Raw genomic sequence first — 18,921 nt, 5'->3', positions numbered from 1 at the left:
AGAGTCTTAAAAGGCAAACTCCCAGACATCAAATTAAAGTCCCTCATCGCCACCACTAAACTGCACACGGGAGGGACGCCGCCCCTTCCTCGGGTGAAGTATGCACAATAAACTTGGGCTAACGTTATCTTAAGCTAAACTACAATCTATCTGTGCTCGTCCTGCAGCATGGGCAGTTTCGTAAAGCAGGCTTCACCTCATGCAGGGAAGCTTCAGGTGAAGCCCGCTTTCGGGAGGTGTCGTTCGTGTTCGGCGAATAGTCGGATATTCGGAAATCCGAATATTGGGTATTCGATTCGCGAATAAAATACTTCGAGTGATTGATATTTGATTCGAATTCGAGAACTCGAATATCCGCACACCCCTAAAAATAAGGGAATCCGCAAAATTCCGTGCTAAACGAAGGATTCCGCGATATTTCGCGGAATCGCGGAAAACCCGGGGCCTTAGCTATTGAGAATGAGTCTGAGACTCGTACTCGACTTTTATGCAAACAGACCATGATCGTAATTAAAATGCGGAGTATTAAGACACCGAGTTGAGCCAAGCGCTGCAGCTAATCAAACACAGAATATATTGCCAATAACTGTGCTCCCTAGTTGGTCACCCATACGTATTGCATATAGACACAGACATAGTTCCTAAAGAAGGTGTGCCATCTTCTTCAAGCACAATATCAGCCGAGAAAAGCACAAACCTTCCCTGTTGTCATCAAGAGGCTTTCTGAGAAGGTAGTTTACAATCTTGGTGAGGCAGAAGAAGCACTGTTCAGCGAGACGTCCCCAGTCCAGGCTGAGCAGCATGCAAACGGCCTGAATAAGGGCAAGTCTTTACACGGCAGGAAGAGGACCACATATTGCAGGCAGTAGCAGGTAGAGAAAGTACCTCATCTACTTGTAGGTGCTTCAGGTATTCACACACGAGCTCAAGGGGGCCTACCTGTCCATGGGCCAGGAGTCCCAGGGATAGTTTGAAGATAGCCAGTGGGCCTCTATGAAGCATAAACGCGGATAGTAAGTGCAAGATACGAAAATGTTCTGTTTCTCGTTTTGCTTTTTATCGGGTGCTGCCGCTTTCTTCTTCTAAAATATTCAATCGTGACAATGGTGGTGCCAGCATGTGCACAAGCTCCAAAAGTTGTGTCAGAAGACGAATAAAGTCAAGAACTGGAGCTGTCCGTCGATGCAGCGAAATAGGAACGAGGACAACACGCCCATCTACTAAGAAACTGAAGCTGTGCCATGGGAGGCACTATTTCTATAAAAATAAATGCAGCGTCTCTTTTCTGAACCTTTATTTTTTTTTTAAGTACAGAAGGTTAAACTGGTTCAGAACCGCTTTCCTCAAATTAAAAAAAAAAAAGCAAGAAAAGAAAAAGAAAATGAAAAAAAAAAAAAATCACTTGGGTCTGACACCCTGCCAGAAGCAGACAGGAAGTCCGGAAGTTTGGCTTTCCATCACTGCTATGTGCAATTTGAAAACTACTAACGTGAGAAACATGAAAAGTGCAGGAATACTGCACAAATAGTATTCATGCGGTACAGCAGCTTAGAAGCACCACGTGAATGGTGAACGCGATGAGAGCGAGGGTAAGAAAAGTTAGGATCTACATCATGATAGATGGACATCCCGTAAATCCCCTAACAAATGTATCCCTTCCCTGCAGGTGACATCATACGATCAAATCCTATTGTCCCACTGTGCATCTCCTACTTTTGTGACATTGTGACAACTGAGTGCACAAAAAAATTTTCGTTGGCACGTAAAACCTACTTCAACACTCAGATTTCCTCAAAGTTTTGAAACGCTGGTTTCAGCACAAATAGAACGTCCAGCAGCTTATTAACCAATATTGTTTCACTTATTTAACCACTCCCAGTAGAGTACGCATTTAAGACGAACATACCCGTCAAAGAGCAGGCTTGCACAGGCAGCTGTGGGACCTGCAATACCATTGGGCGTCGCCACGCTGTACGCCTGCCATCTGAAGTCCTGTACTGCTGTGTGGTGCCTTTAATGAATCGCGGCATTTACGTTGTAAGAATGCTAAAAACGGTAAGCGTAGATGATTACATATTTTACGGTTGACTGAAAGCCCCGCATAATCTTACCTGAAGTATGGGTCGAGGTTCAAGGTTCTAGTTGGAGTCGAATTCTCTCCGACCAACTGGAGCTGTACCGTCGACAGTGCAACATCCAGGCACTGTGTCGCAAAAAGTCGGGAAAAATATTTAGACGTCTCGAGCTGGTGTTAACTTCATTGATGCTATGCATGCAAATTGTACATTTGTTAGAATCATTTTATTAATCATATTATTAATTTAATCACATTAAACTAAATTATAATTATATATTATTAATTAAATCGTATTAATCGTATTATTATTATGATTTATTATTTCAAAATTACCTTAAAATTACACATTTTTATGAAGATGTACTTTGACGTTTATAAAAAGATAATTTTAAAATTTTAATATGACTTATTTGTTCCGGAATGGTTTATGAATATTAAAGCTAACTCTCTCACTCTCTCTCCCTGTTTGTTTGTTTTTGTTAATGTGCTAAAACGACAAATAAATAAGTAAACTAAAGAACCAACCTGCAACTGACCATGTTTGCCAGCAAGAAACACGAGACCCCCACTGGGATGCCAAGCGATGGAGACCCCAACCTGCGCGTTGCAAAAAGACTCCTTTGTGCATGTTTTATGGGACAGCGAGTCAGAAATATAAAATAATGCGCAACTTACAAACGGGATCCTGGAGAAATGAGTCGTCTGACGATTTGCATCATAAAGGACCTGCAAACAGAGGATGCTCCTTTTATTGCGCTTGACAACTTGAAAGCAATGAAGTTGTGTTGCTGCCTCTTTAGGGATGCTTCTATTAAAAAATCAACCGTGCTTGGCCCTTGGTAGGTGAGCCATCCTAATTAACGACTCATCAAAATTTTGTTTGTTTAAAATCTGCACGTCGTTTAGTCACATCGAACGAAAAATGTGAGTGCGTTACGTGGTGGCTGCAGACATCAAAAGTTAATATATGTCGACATAAATTTTCACCTTCCATAAATTTGTCATTCCTGGCTGCGGCAGGTTGTGCTGACCTCTAACACGAGAGATCAGCACAGCCCCTACAAGCCCCTCAACCCCTTCGCAAAGCCTGTAGGTGAACGAGAAATGTCAGCTGCACCATCCCCACCGCTGACACATTCTCAGTGGGAAATGAGACGTCGCGGTTGCCCGCTACGTTGATGCCACATCGCACATATCTGACACCCAATTGTTTATTTTTGGGACAACATCTTCTCTTAAAGGAGCGTTATTATAGTACCTAGAAGTCAGAAGCGTATACGAAGAGGGGAGTCAAGTCCTGTAGATCACATAAACAAAATACAGAAACCGACACTGAAGATTTTTGTTTAAGTTTAATTTGTACAAGCTTTCGCGTGGAGGTCCACGCTTCCTCAGGTACAAAGTGAAGTGGTGACACACATCAGTATATATAGTATAGCCATATACACGACTAAACATACTGCTGATGTATATGTAGGAAGGGAGTTGCCTCAGGACAGAAGCCGCCGATATTTCGAACAGAGACTGTTCTTCTTCTGGGCACCGTCCTCATCATTGGCATGGTATTTAAAGGGTTAGGTGTGACGTGTTTAAAGGTTCATGCGAATTGTGGGTCAACAGCCCGGAGGGAAGAAAGGTCCGTACGGGTTTTTACGGCGGGAGTGAATGGCTGCTTTGTTAGAGTGTGGAGGGGATTATGTGAACGTAGTGATCTAGGCTACAGACCGGTTGCAGAAAAATGGAAGGTTCACGAACACGTGGACGAAACGGGACAACAGGCAAGAATTCGCAAGCATAGCGAAAGATAAGGAGGTTAGTGGTTACGTGGGGAAAATTCCAGAACGAGCAAATTTTTTTTTTTTTTTTTTTTTTTTTTTTTAATATATATTTGTAATACAAAGTTGTGGCATGCAATAAAGAGAGCAGAAAGCAGTGGCCATGCAGAACATAACAGATGATAATGGAGGTAGATGGGAAAAGCATATTTTATTTGTGAAGTGTTTCTAGGGTGCCTTGTGATTTGTTGATACCGGACGGGTGAAGAGCGTTGAACTTGTATATGAGATAAGACTCCCTATCACGTCTGTCACGTGTGGATCTAAACCCGGTTTCTAGAATATATAGTTTAATGTTGTCAAAATTGTGACCAGGAACATTAAAGTGTTCGGCGACTGCTTTGGGGAGTTTGTTGGACGTGTCGGTTCTGTGTCCGGTAAGGCGGTTGTTCATTTGTTGGCCGGTTTCACCAATGTATTGCATAGAGCAGTCGCCGCATTCAATGCAGTATATAACATTGGAGCTTGTGCATGTGAATGCGTGGTTAACGGGGTGGGTGTAATTGCTCGCAGTGCTTTTGATGGAGTTAGCGTGTTGAACGTGCTTGCATGTTTTGCAGCGCGGGAGGTTGCAGGGTCGTGTTCCCGTGTACGGGGCGCTCGTTTTGCTGATTTTGGCATTGACCAAGGAGTCTGCCAGGTTTCTTGCGCGTCGGTATGTCACCTGTATGGGATTTGTGAATATGTTGTTAAGTCGGTCGCTGCTTTGGAGGAGGGGCTCGTGCTTCTGTAGAATGGCTTTGATGTTTGGAAGTGCGTTGGAATATCTTGTGATGAAGCTTATTTGGCACGCGTCGGGATTTTTTCGGTTTTCCAGAACCTCGTTTCGATCGAGTGTGAGTGCCTTGCGACGGAATTCGGTTAGGAGGGAGTCTGGATAGTCCCTTTGGGCAAGTGTACTGCAGAGTTCGTCAAGCTTCTCAGCGTAATCTGTGTCGTTTGAACAAATTCTGCGTAGTCTTACACTCTGCCCATTAGGAATTCCAACCTTACAGTGACGCGGGTGGTGACTCTTGAAGTGAAGGTATTGTTGTTTGTCAGTTGGCTTTTTGTACAGGGTTGTGACGAGGTTGCCGTTGTCTAGTGATATCGTGGTGTCGAGGAAGTTAATTAAGTGAGTTGACTGTTGTGATGTGAACTTTATGTTGCTATGCGCGGTGTTCAGTAGATCTACGAACTTTTGAAATTCATGTTCCCCGTGTTCCCATATTATCAGTATATCATCGATGTATCGAAGGTACACCGTGGGTTTTAATGAGAGGGCGCTGAGAACTTTGTTTTCTAGGAACCCCATGAAGATATTTGCGTATGTGGGTGCAACAGGTGTGCCCATACTTGTACCGTGTACTTGTAGGTAGTATTCACCATTGAACTCGAAGTAGTTCAGTTTAAGAACCAAGTCCATTAGAGCGAGTATGGTTTCCGTGTCTTTTCTGGTGTTTGTAGTAGAAAGGGTATTGCAGAGGGCTGTGATTCCGTCGTTGTGTGGGATGTTAGTATACAGTGATGTCACATCCAGCGTGGCTAGTATTGTGTCCCTACCAAATGTACGAGTGTTGTTTATATCTCTGATTATTCTGAGGAGGTGGGGTGTGTCTTGTACATGCGATGGCAGTGTTGTCGGAATATGGTTTAAATAGTGGTCCAGGAATTTCGAGAGTCTTTCTGTTGGTGTGTTGTTATTAGATACAATTGGCCTGCCGGGGATGTCAGCCGTGTAGAGCTCGTTGGCGTGTACCTTGTGGATTTTGGGCAGTAAATAGAAACGACCTGCGTCTGTGTTTGATGGGGTGAGATATCTGAGGTCATCACGTGTGATGAGCTTTCGTTCGTGGAGGTCCTGTATGGTATGGGTTATTAGCGCCGTGTACTCCTTTGTTGGGTCATGGTCCAGTTTGAGGTAGTGTTGCGTATTGTTGAGTTGCCTATGTGCTTCAGAGATATATTTATCTGTGGGCCAGATGACGATACTCCCACCCTTATCTGCGGGCTTGATAATGATATCATCTCTGTCAGCTAGCGCATTGATGATGTCACGTTGTGTTTTAGTGAGGTTGTGACCACGCGAGCTTTGGGAAATACCGCGAAGGATGTCGTTGCTTACTTGTTTAATGTACAGGTCTAGTGCGGGTTCTCGGCCGTGATTTGGTGTCCAGGTTGATGGTAGTCGGAGGTCGTTGTTGTTTTCTTGTGTTGTATGAGCGAAGAATTCTCTAAGGCGTAGCCGTCTCGCAAAGTCTGATATGTCTTTGTGGATTTCGTATTCGTTAACAGAGTTGAGTGTAGGGCAGAATGTTAACCCCCTAGAGAGGACTTGTAGTTCGTCGCTGGTTAGTGAGCGTGATATATCTATTACGGTGCTTGCGTCAGCGTTTTCTCGGGGTGGCTCAGCGATGTTGCGGAGAGTTGTGGTTGTGGTGCTGGAAATGATTTGTTCGGCTGCTGCGTGTGTCGTGTTAGTGGGTCCGGTATCCGTGTCGTTGTTGGAATTAGGTTTTCCGAGTTTTGAGTGTTCCTTGTTAGCTAGCTCGCGGTTGAGTTGTTGAATGTGTAGTTCGAGAGTGTTTGCCTCCGCGTCGGTGAGACTGATATTGTTCATATGGGCCTGGATCGTAGCGAGTTGCGCGTGGCACTGTTTCTTTAATATTTCAAGAAACGTACGGGCTGTGTTGTTAAGGGCTGATGCCCACTCTAGCTCTAGTTCAGGTGTCAGTTTTCCTAATGCAGGAACTGTTTTAGGGGTGAGGCCTTTAGGTACTGTGTTGTGAGTCAGGTGGTAGGTGTAGATCCGTAGATGATGTAGGTATCGGCTACGTTTCTCCATGAGTTTTCGCATTCGTAGAAAGTTCGTTGACTGCATGGTAGGCTGGTGATTAGATAGTCAACGGTGTTTTCTGCGTGATGTGCGCGTGCGTCGTGTCTGTGGGGTCGGTGGCTGTGGGGTCAGTGGCTGGGGAGACTCGCTGTGTTCCTCGATGTCATCTGTCTGTGTTTGCGTGCTTGTGGTTTTCCGTGTCACAGTTTGCGTGAACTTTGTGTGTGTGCGGGTTGTGTTTGGAGTGTTGTCGTTTGCCGCGTGTGTATGCGTGGGTGCAGTGGTCGTTGTGGTCCCCTTTGATGCCATCGTGTGTTCTGGCGTGTTTGCGGTGCTGGCACTTGAAGTGTAAGCTGGTTGAGGATGTTGTGTTTGAGCGTTTGTCAGTGCAGGACGGCATCTATGGACCATTAGGTGTTTGATGTTGTGTGCCATAGCTCGTACGCCTGCGTGGTTTGGGTGGATGCCGTCCCGAGCGAGATGTGCTTCAGCGTGGTATTCGAAAGCTGCGTGTGTGATAACCATAACGTTGGTGTGTACCTGACGCATGTGGATGAGGTGGTTGTTGACAGCGCGCGCCTTCCTGTCGAACTCGTGTAGCCATGTGTCCTGGTATATGTATGTTCGGTGTTTGTTCTGTCTTCGGGGAAGTATCGTTGTCAGTACTATTTCAGCGCCTGGTCTGTTGTTTGTGATGAAGGAAACTAGTGTTTCGAATTCCTGGATGACATGTTGTGCTGTCGAGCGTGCGATGTCGTTGGTCCCTACGTGGAGTATGAAGTGCGTGATGTTCGGTGGGGCGGCGGTTACGTGTGTCATGATGTCTCGTATTCTTGCGCCGCTTGAGAAGTGTATGTGAGGTCCGTGTTCTCCGTGCGGGATGTGTTCGTGTATGTACTTGTAACAGCTATCCCCTAGGAGTGCGACATGTGAGAAAGAGAGGACGGGTTGCTTACCTCCTGAGGCCATCGGATCGTCAGTAGGGAACGTAGATGGGTAGAAATCCAGCGAACCGGTAGAGATGTAGGAAGGGAGTTGCCTCAGGACAGAAGCCGCCGATATTTCGAACAGAGACTGTTCTTCTTCTGGGCACCGTCCTCATCATTGGCATGGTATTTAAAGGGTTAGGTGTGACGTGTTTAAAGGTTCATGCGAATTGTGGGTCAACAGCCCGGAGGGAAGAAAGGTCCGTACGGGTTTTTACGGCGGGAGTGAATGGCTGCTTTGTTAGAGTGTGGAGGGGATTATGTGAACGTAGTGATCTAGGCTACAGACCGGTTGCAGAAAAATGGAAGGTTCACGAACACGTGGACGAAACGGGACAACAGGCAAGAATTCGCAAGCATAGCGAAAGATAAGGAGGTTAGTGGTTACGTGGGGAAAATTCCAGAACGAGCAAATTTTTTTTTTTTTTTTTTTTTTTTAATATATATTTGTAATACAAAGTTGTGGCATGCAATAAAGAGAGCAGAAAGCAGTGGCCATGCAGAACATAACAGATGATAATGGAGGTAGATGGGAAAAGCATATTTTATTTGTGAAGTGTTTCTAGGGTGCCTTGTGATTTGTTGATACCGGACGGGTGAAGAGCGTTGAACTTGTATATGAGATAAGACTCCCTATCACGTCTGTCACGTGTGGATCTAAACCCGGTTTCTAGAATATATAGTTTAATGTTGTCAAAATTGTGACCAGGAACATTAAAGTGTTCGGCGACTGCTTTGGGGAGTTTGTTGGACGTGTCGGTTCTGTGTCCGGTAAGGCGGTTGTTCATTTGTTGGCCGGTTTCACCAATGTATTGCATAGAGCAGTCGCCGCATTCAATGCAGTATATAACATTGGAGCTTGTGCATGTGAATGCGTGGTTAACGGGGTGGGTGTAATTGCTCGCAGTGCTTTTGATGGAGTTAGCGTGTTGAACGTGCTTGCATGTTTTGCAGCGCGGGAGGTTGCAGGGTCGTGTTCCCGTGTACGGGGCGCTCGTTTTGCTGATTTTGGCATTGACCAAGGAGTCTGCCAGGTTTCTTGCGCGTCGGTATGTCACCTGTATGGGATTTGTGAATATGTTGTTAAGTCGGTCGCTGCTTTGGAGGAGGGGCTCGTGCTTCTGTAGAATGGCTTTGATGTTTGGAAGTGCGTTGGAATATCTTGTGATGAAGCTTATTTGGCACGCGTCGGGATTTTTTCGGTTTTCCAGAACCTCGTTTCGATCGAGTGTGAGTGCCTTGCGACGGAATTCGGTTAGGAGGGAGTCTGGATAGTCCCTTTGGGCAAGTGTACTGCAGAGTTCGTCAAGCTTCTCAGCGTAATCTGTGTCGTTTGAACAAATTCTGCGTAGTCTTACACTCTGCCCATTAGGAATTCCAACCTTACAGTGACGCGGGTGGTGACTCTTGAAGTGAAGGTATTGTTGTTTGTCAGTTGGCTTTTTGTACAGGGTTGTGACGAGGTTGCCGTTGTCTAGTGATATCGTGGTGTCGAGGAAGTTAATTAAGTGAGTTGACTGTTGTGATGTGAACTTTATGTTGCTATGCGCGGTGTTCAGTAGATCTACGAACTTTTGAAATTCATGTTCCCCGTGTTCCCATATTATCAGTATATCATCGATGTATCGAAGGTACACCGTGGGTTTTAATGAGAGGGCGCTGAGAACTTTGTTTTCTAGGAACCCCATGAAGATATTTGCGTATGTGGGTGCAACAGGTGTGCCCATACTTGTACCGTGTACTTGTAGGTAGTATTCACCATTGAACTCGAAGTAGTTCAGTTTAAGAACCAAGTCCATTAGAGCGAGTATGGTTTCCGTGTCTTTTCTGGTGTTTGTAGTAGAAAGGGTATTGCAGAGGGCTGTGATTCCGTCGTTGTGTGGGATGTTAGTATACAGTGATGTCACATCCAGCGTGGCTAGTATTGTGTCCCTACCAAATGTACGAGTGTTGTTTATATCTCTGATTATTCTGAGGAGGTGGGGTGTGTCTTGTACATGCGATGGCAGTGTTGTCGGAATATGGTTTAAATAGTGGTCCAGGAATTTCGAGAGTCTTTCTGTTGGTGTGTTGTTATTAGATACAATTGGCCTGCCGGGGATGTCAGCCGTGTAGAGCTCGTTGGCGTGTACCTTGTGGATTTTGGGCAGTAAATAGAAACGACCTGCGTCTGTGTTTGATGGGGTGAGATATCTGAGGTCATCACGTGTGATGAGCTTTCGTTCGTGGAGGTCCTGTATGGTATGGGTTATTAGCGCCGTGTACTCCTTTGTTGGGTCATGGTCCAGTTTGAGGTAGTGTTGCGTATTGTTGAGTTGCCTATGTGCTTCAGAGATATATTTATCTGTGGGCCAGATGACGATACTCCCACCCTTATCTGCGGGCTTGATAATGATATCATCTCTGTCAGCTAGCGCATTGATGATGTCACGTTGTGTTTTAGTGAGGTTGTGACCACGCGAGCTTTGGGAAATACCGCGAAGGATGTCGTTGCTTACTTGTTTAATGTACAGGTCTAGTGCGGGTTCTCGGCCGTGATTTGGTGTCCAGGTTGATGGTAGTCGGAGGTCGTTGTTGTTTTCTTGTGTTGTATGAGCGAAGAATTCTCTAAGGCGTAGCCGTCTCGCAAAGTCTGATATGTCTTTGTGGATTTCGTATTCGTTAACAGAGTTGAGTGTAGGGCAGAATGTTAACCCCCTAGAGAGGACTTGTAGTTCGTCGCTGGTTAGTGAGCGTGATATATCTATTACGGTGCTTGCGTCAGCGTTTTCTCGGGGTGGCTCAGCGATGTTGCGGAGAGTTGTGGTTGTGGTGCTGGAAATGATTTGTTCGGCTGCTGCGTGTGTCGTGTTAGTGGGTCCGGTATCCGTGTCGTTGTTGGAATTAGGTTTTCCGAGTTTTGAGTGTTCCTTGTTAGCTAGCTCGCGGTTGAGTTGTTGAATGTGTAGTTCGAGAGTGTTTGCCTCCGCGTCGGTGAGACTGATATTGTTCATATGGGCCTGGATCGTAGCGAGTTGCGCGTGGCACTGTTTCTTTAATATTTCAAGAAACGTACGGGCTGTGTTGTTAAGGGCTGATGCCCACTCTAGCTCTAGTTCAGGTGTCAGTTTTCCTAATGCAGGAACTGTTTTAGGGGTGAGGCCTTTAGGTACTGTGTTGTGAGTCAGGTGGTAGGTGTAGATCCGTAGATGATGTAGGTATCGGCTACGTTTCTCCATGAGTTTTCGCATTCGTAGAAAGTTCGTTGACTGCATGGTAGGCTGGTGATTAGATAGTCAACGGTGTTTTCTGCGTGATGTGCGCGTGCGTCGTGTCTGTGGGGTCGGTGGCTGTGGGGTCAGTGGCTGGGGAGACTCGCTGTGTTCCTCGATGTCATCTGTCTGTGTTTGCGTGCTTGTGGTTTTCCGTGTCACAGTTTGCGTGAACTTTGTGTGTGTGCGGGTTGTGTTTGGAGTGTTGTCGTTTGCCGCGTGTGTATGCGTGGGTGCAGTGGTCGTTGTGGTCCCCTTTGATGCCATCGTGTGTTCTGGCGTGTTTGCGGTGCTGGCACTTGAAGTGTAAGCTGGTTGAGGATGTTGTGTTTGAGCGTTTGTCAGTGCAGGACGGCATCTATGGACCATTAGGTGTTTGATGTTGTGTGCCATAGCTCGTACGCCTGCGTGGTTTGGGTGGATGCCGTCCCGAGCGAGATGTGCTTCAGCGTGGTATTCGAAAGCTGCGTGTGTGATAACCATAACGTTGGTGTGTACCTGACGCATGTGGATGAGGTGGTTGTTGACAGCGCGCGCCTTCCTGTCGAACTCGTGTAGCCATGTGTCCTGGTATATGTATGTTCGGTGTTTGTTCTGTCTTCGGGGAAGTATCGTTGTCAGTACTATTTCAGCGCCTGGTCTGTTGTTTGTGATGAAGGAAACTAGTGTTTCGAATTCCTGGATGACATGTTGTGCTGTCGAGCGTGCGATGTCGTTGGTCCCTACGTGGAGTATGAAGTGCGTGATGTTCGGTGGGGCGGCGGTTACGTGTGTCATGATGTCTCGTATTCTTGCGCCGCTTGAGAAGTGTATGTGAGGTCCGTGTTCTCCGTGCGGGATGTGTTCGTGTATGTACTTGTAACAGCTATCCCCTAGGAGTGCGACATGTGAGAAAGAGAGGACGGGTTGCTTACCTCCTGAGGCCATCGGATCGTCAGTAGGGAACGTAGATGGGTAGAAATCCAGCGAACCGGTAGAGATGTAGGAAGGGAGTTGCCTCAGGACAGAAGCCGCCGATATTTCGAACAGAGACTGTTCTTCTTCTGGGCACCGTCCTCATCATTGGCATGGTATTTAAAGGGTTAGGTGTGACGTGTTTAAAGGTTCATGCGAATTGTGGGTCAACAGCCCGGAGGGAAGAAAGGTCCGTACGGGTTTTTACGGCGGGAGTGAATGGCTGCTTTGTTAGAGTGTGGAGGGGATTATGTGAACGTAGTGATCTAGGCTACAGACCGGTTGCAGAAAAATGGAAGGTTCACGAACACGTGGACGAAACGGGACAACAGGCAAGAATTCGCAAGCATAGCGAAAGATAAGGAGGTTAGTGGTTACGTGGGGAAAATTCCAGAACGAGCAAATTTTTTTTTTTTTTTTTTTTTTTTAATATATATTTGTAATACAAAGTTGTGGCATGCAATAAAGAGAGCAGAAAGCAGTGGCCATGCAGAACATAACAGATGATAATGGAGGTAGATGGGAAAAGCATATTTTATTTGTGAAGTGTTTCTAGGGTGCCTTGTGATTTGTTGATACCGGACGGGTGAAGAGCGTTGAACTTGTATATGAGATAAGACTCCCTATCACGTCTGTCACGTGTGGATCTAAACCCGGTTTCTAGAATATATAGTTTAATGTTGTCAAAATTGTGACCAGGAACATTAAAGTGTTCGGCGACTGCTTTGGGGAGTTTGTTGGACGTGTCGGTTCTGTGTCCGGTAAGGCGGTTGTTCATTTGTTGGCCGGTTTCACCAATGTATTGCATAGAGCAGTCGCCGCATTCAATGCAGTATATAACATTGGAGCTTGTGCATGTGAATGCGTGGTTAACGGGGTGGGTGTAATTGCTCGCAGTGCTTTTGATGGAGTTAGCGTGTTGAACGTGCTTGCATGTTTTGCAGCGCGGGAGGTTGCAGGGTCGTGTTCCCGTGTACGGGGCGCTCGTTTTGCTGATTTTGGCATTGACCAAGGAGTCTGCCAGGTTTCTTGCGCGTCGGTATGTCACCTGTATGGGATTTGTGAATATGTTGTTAAGTCGGTCGCTGCTTTGGAGGAGGGGCTCGTGCTTCTGTAGAATGGCTTTGATGTTTGGAAGTGCGTTGGAATATCTTGTGATGAAGCTTATTTGGCACGCGTCGGGATTTTTTCGGTTTTCCAGAACCTCGTTTCGATCGAGTGTGAGTGCCTTGCGACGGAATTCGGTTAGGAGGGAGTCTGGATAGTCCCTTTGGGCAAGTGTACTGCAGAGTTCGTCAAGCTTCTCAGCGTAATCTGTGTCGTTTGAACAAATTCTGCGTAGTCTTACACTCTGCCCATTAGGAATTCCAACCTTACAGTGACGCGGGTGGTGACTCTTGAAGTGAAGGTATTGTTGTTTGTCAGTTGGCTTTTTGTACAGGGTTGTGACGAGGTTGCCGTTGTCTAGTGATATCGTGGTGTCGAGGAAGTTAATTAAGTGAGTTGACTGTTGTGATGTGAACTTTATGTTGCTATGCGCGGTGTTCAGTAGATCTACGAACTTTTGAAATTCATGTTCCCCGTGTTCCCATATTATCAGTATATCATCGATGTATCGAAGGCAGAACAAACACCGAACATACATATACCAGGACACATGGCTACACGAGTTCGACAGGAAGGCGCGCGCTGTCAACAACCACCTCATCCACATGCGTCAGGTACACACCAACGTTATGGTTATCACACACGCAGCTTTCGAATACCACGCTGAAGCACATCTCGCTCGGGACGGCATCCACCCAAACCACGCAGGCGTACGAGCTATGGCACACAACATCAAACACCTAATGGTCCATAGATGCCGTCCTGCACTGACAAACGCTCAAACACAACATCCTCAACCAGCTTACACTTCAAGTGCCAGCACCGCAAACACGCCAGAACACACGATGGCATCAAAGGGGACCACAACGACCACTGCACCCACGCATACACACGCGGCAAACGACAACACTCCAAACACAACCCGCACACACACAAAGTTCACGCAAACTGTGACACGGAAAACCACAAGCACGCAAACACAGACAGATGACATCGAGGAACACAGCGAGTCTCCCCAGCCACTGACCCCACAGCCACCGACCCCACAGACACGACGCACGCGCACATCACGCAGAAAACACCGTTGACTATCTAATCACCAGCCTACCATGCAGTCAACGAACTTTCTACGAATGCGAAAACTCATGGAGAAACGTAGCCGATACCTACATCATCTACGGATCTACACCTACCACCTGACTCACAACACAGTACCTAAAGGCCTCACCCCTAAAACAGTTCCTGCATTAGGAAAACTGACACCTGAACTAGAGCTAGAGTGGGCATCAGCCCTTAACAACACAGCCCGTACGTTTCTTGAAATATTAAAGAAACAGTGCCACGCGCAACTCGCTACGATCCAGGCCCATATGAACAATATCAGTCTCACCGACGCGGAGGCAAACACTCTCGAACTACACATTCAACAACTCAACCGCGAGCTAGCTAACAAGGAACACTCAAAACTCGGAAAACCTAATTCCAACAACGACACGGATACCGGACCCACTAACACGACACACGCAGCAGCCGAACAAATCATTTCCAGCACCACAACCACAACTCTCCGCAACATCGCTGAGCCACCCCGAGAAAACGCTGACGCAAGCACCGTAATAGATATATCACGCTCACTAACCAGCGACGAACTACAAGTCCTCTCTAGGGGGTTAACATTCTGCCCTACACTCAACTCTGTTAACGAATACGAAATCCACAAAGACATATCAGACTTTGCGAGACGGCTACGCCTTAGAGAATTCTTCGCTCATACAACACAAGAAAACAACAACGACCTCCGACTACCATCAACCTGGACACCAAATCACGGCCGAGAACCCGCACTAGACCTGTACATTAAACAAGTAAGCAACGACATCCTTCGCGGTATTTCCCAAAGCTCGCGTGGTCACAACCTCACTAAAACACAACGTGACATCATCAATGCGCTAGCTGACAGAGATGATATCATTATCAAGCCCGCAGATAAGGGTGGGAGTATCGTCATCTGGCCCACAGATAAATATATCTCTGAAGCACATAGGCAACTCAACAATACGCAACACTACCTCAAACTGGACCATGACCCAACAAAGGAGTACACGGCGCTAATAACCCATACCATACAGGACCTCCACGAACGAAAGCTCATCACACGTGATGACCTCAGATATCTCACCCCATCAAACACAGACGCAGGTCGTTTCTATTTACTGCCCAAAATCCACAAGGTACACGCCAACGAGCTCTACACGGCTGACATCCCCGGCAGGCCAATTGTATCTAATAACAACACACCAACAGAAAGACTCTCGAAATTCCTGGACCACTATTTAAACCATATTCCGACAACACTGCCATCGCATGTACAAGACACACCCCACCTCCTCAGAATAATCAGAGATATAAACAACACTCGTACATTTGGTAGGGACACAATACTAGCCACGCTGGATGTGACATCACTGTATACTAACATCCCACACAACGACGGAATCACAGCCCTCTGCAATACCCTTTCTACTACAAACACCAGAAAAGACACGGAAACCATACTCGCTCTAATGGACTTGGTTCTTAAACTGAACTACTTCGAGTTCAATGGTGAATACTACCTACAAGTACACGGTACAAGTATGGGCACACCTGTTGCACCCACATACGCAAATATCTTCATGGGGTTCCTAGAAAACAAAGTTCTCAGCGCCCTCTCATTAAAACCCACGGTGTACCTTCGATACATCGATGATATACTGATAATATGGGAACACGGGGAACATGAATTTCAAAAGTTCGTAGATCTACTGAACACCGCGCATAGCAACATAAAGTTCACATCACAACAGTCAACTCACTTAATTAACTTCCTCGACACCACGATATCACTAGACAACGGCAACCTCGTCACAACCCTGTACAAAAAGCCAACTGACAAACAACAATACCTTCACTTCAAGAGTCACCACCCGCGTCACTGTAAGGTTGGAATTCCTAATGGGCAGAGTGTAAGACTACGCAGAATTTGTTCAAACGACACAGATTACGCTGAGAAGCTTGACGAACTCTGCAGTACACTTGCCCAAAGGGACTATCCAGACTCCCTCCTAACCGAATTCCGTCGCAAGGCACTCACACTCGATCGAAACGAGGTTCTGGAAAACCGAAAAAATCCCGACGCGTGCCAAATAAGCTTCATCACAAGATATTCCAACGCACTTCCAAACATCAAAGCCATTCTACAGAAGCACGAGCCCCTCCTCCAAAGCAGCGACCGACTTAACAACATATTCACAAATCCCATACAGGTGACATACCGACGCGCAAGAAACCTGGCAGACTCCTTGGTCAATGCCAAAATCAGCAAAACGAGCGCCCCGTACACGGGAACACGACCCTGCAACCTCCCGCGCTGCAAAACATGCAAGCACGTTCAACACGCTAACTCCATCAAAAGCACTGCGAGCAATTACACCCACCCCGTTAACCACGCATTCACATGCACAAGCTCCAATGTTATATACTGCATTGAATGCGGCGACTGCTCTATGCAATACATTGGTGAAACCGGCCAACAAATGAACAACCGCCTTACCGGACACAGAACCGACACGTCCAACAAACTCCCCAAAGCAGTCGCCGAACACTTTAATGTTCCTGGTCACAATTTTGACAACATTAAACTATATATTCTAGAAACCGGGTTTAGATCCACACGTGACAGACGTGATAGGGAGTCTTATCTCATATACAAGTTCAACGCTCTTCACCCGTCCGGTATCAACAAATCACAAGGCACCCTAGAAACACTTCACAAATAAAATATGCTTTTCCCATCTACCTCCATTATCATCTGTTATGTTCTGCATGGCCACTGCTTTCTGCTCTCTTTATTGCATGCCACAACTTTGTATTACAAATATATATTAAAAAAAAAAAAAAAAAAAAAAAAAAAAATTTGCTCGTTCTGGAATTTTCCCCACGTAACCACTAACCTCCTTATCTTTCGCTATGCTTGCGAATTCTTGCCTGTTGTCCCGTTTCGTCCACGTGTTCGTGAACCTTCCATTTTTCTGCAACCGGTCTGTAGCCTAGATCACTACGTTCACATAATCCCCTCCACACTCTAACAAAGCAGCCATTCACTCCCGCCGTAAAAACCCGTACGGACCTTTCTTCCCTCCGGGCTGTTGACCCACAATTCGCATGAACCTTTAAACACGTCACACCTAACCCTTTAAATACCATGCCAATGATGAGGACGGTGCCCAGAAGAAGAACAGTCTCTGTTCGAAATATCGGCGGCTTCTGTCCTGAGGCAACTCCCTTCCTACATCTCTACCGGTTCGCTGGATTTCTACCCATCTATGCTGATGTATATGGTTGTATATGGCTATACTATATATACTTATGTGTGTCACCACTTCACTTTGTACCCGAGGAAGCGTGGACCTCCACGCGAAAGCTTGTACAAATTAAACTTAAACAAAAATCTTCAGTGTCGGTTTCTGTATTTTGTTTACCTAGAAGTCAGGGAGATTTTAAAAAATCAGGTGAAACGTGCATGAGTAAACCATCCGTTTGGCTACCAGACAAGATAGATAAATTCCTCACGCAAAAGTAAACGGGTTCCAGGTAGGTGAAAGGAATCCTGGGCATCGTGGGAAAGTGTGATGACCTTTAAAAGGAGATGTTGCCCTAAAAATAAACATTTGGTTGACAGTTCAGTCCGGCGTTTGTACTGTTTCATCCTTCGTCTTATTTGTTTTCCTTGTACTGAGGGTTTTTATTTGTTTTGACAATATCCATGCTCTATGTATCCTCAAACAAAAGTGCAGTAGCAAACCTACGACGCATAAACACTTCTCAACAGATGGACTTGCACACTTGGTTACAGCCAGTACTAAGATCCTTGCTGTGTGACTGAACTGATAATTGATCATTTGTGGCCTTATTTCGCAAATTTTTTACTGTCTGAAGGTTACAACACAGGCACGTATTACACAACAACTCACCAGAGAAGCATCATTACACAGGAGGATCAACTTGTCCTCGCTGGAATTCCACTGGCATGCAATCACGTGGTCTGGAATAATGTATGGCAGAAACAGCATTAATCTTTACGCGGCTCTATTCCGAATCGCTGCACTTCAGAGTTCATACCTTGCAAAGAAATAGATACCATCGATACCCTTTCAAACTGCAAATAAAGCGTGCGATTAGTCCAGCACGGTATTAGTTCAACATCTTCCTTTGTTGGATAAATTTTCCACTATTTATTGTGCAGCTTCAGACGCGACACACACCTTTCCTCTGGCAATATCGTAGACACAGATATCGACTGTAACGCCTCCACCTCGAGAAGTGTCTTCCTCAACAGTCAGCACTTGGTTCGGGTGATACCGACTGAGGCACAGAGAGAGAAAGAGAGGTTGTAATCAATGCTTATCATTGGTGTTCTGGTTTAAGCCAGTCGGAAGCAAATGCAGGAATAAGAACCAGACCTAAAATCTGCAAGAACCGGCACTCTTTCCACCCTCCCATACGTCAAGAGCTCCACGTTTGGCCTGCAAGTAAAGTCGAGTAAAATTAAATAAAAAAAAAGCCTTAAAAATGAAACTTTGTGGTGACACTTCCACACGGTGCCAAGATACATCGAGCTAAGTGTCTAACCAAAATTTTCTGAAGCCCCGTAATATGTCAGAAAAAATATTTTTAAATGAGGCGAATGCCCACGGCAAATCTGTGCAAAGGGAGCTCGAAGTTGCTCGCAGACCCTTTTGGGTTACTTGCTGGTGTGCCGAGCACTACAATTTGTATGAGTTTTTGGACACGTTAAGTTTCTTGAGCCCGCTTGGTCTTTCTGCACACATAAAAACAAACGTGTCTTTTGTTTGAG

General features: G+C 46.0%; 1 protein-coding gene across 3 annotated transcripts in view; it reads right to left on the bottom strand.

The window, feature by feature from the left end:
• Positions 1–18,921, bottom strand: part of LOC135401710 (WD repeat-containing and planar cell polarity effector protein fritz homolog) — a 43,969-nt gene that overhangs the window by 21,505 nt on the left and 3,543 nt on the right. For 2 of the 3 annotated variants that reach the window (XM_064634248.1, XM_064634247.1), the window contains exons 9-18: positions 18,527–18,589; positions 18,329–18,428; positions 18,186–18,222; positions 18,038–18,108; positions 2,753–2,803; positions 2,603–2,674; positions 2,112–2,203; positions 1,907–2,011; positions 886–991; positions 698–812 (exon numbers count right to left, since the gene is read on the bottom strand). In XM_064634248.1, coding sequence (XP_064490318.1) covers positions 698–812; positions 886–991; positions 1,907–2,011; positions 2,112–2,203; positions 2,603–2,674; positions 2,753–2,803; positions 18,038–18,108; positions 18,186–18,222; positions 18,329–18,428; positions 18,527–18,589 — 812 coding nt within the window. The remainder of the gene's footprint in view (positions 1–697; positions 813–885; positions 992–1,906; positions 2,012–2,111; positions 2,204–2,602; positions 2,675–2,752; positions 2,804–18,037; positions 18,109–18,185; positions 18,223–18,328; positions 18,429–18,526; positions 18,590–18,921) is intronic. The other variant, XM_064634249.1, reaches the window with a different exon arrangement.

The sequence above is a fragment of the Ornithodoros turicata genome, chromosome 7, assembly GCF_037126465.1.
Source record: "Ornithodoros turicata isolate Travis chromosome 7, ASM3712646v1, whole genome shotgun sequence".
NCBI classification, from domain to species: Eukaryota; Metazoa; Arthropoda; class Arachnida; order Ixodida; family Argasidae; genus Ornithodoros; species Ornithodoros turicata.
This window is presented reverse-complemented; position numbering and strand designations above follow the sequence as displayed.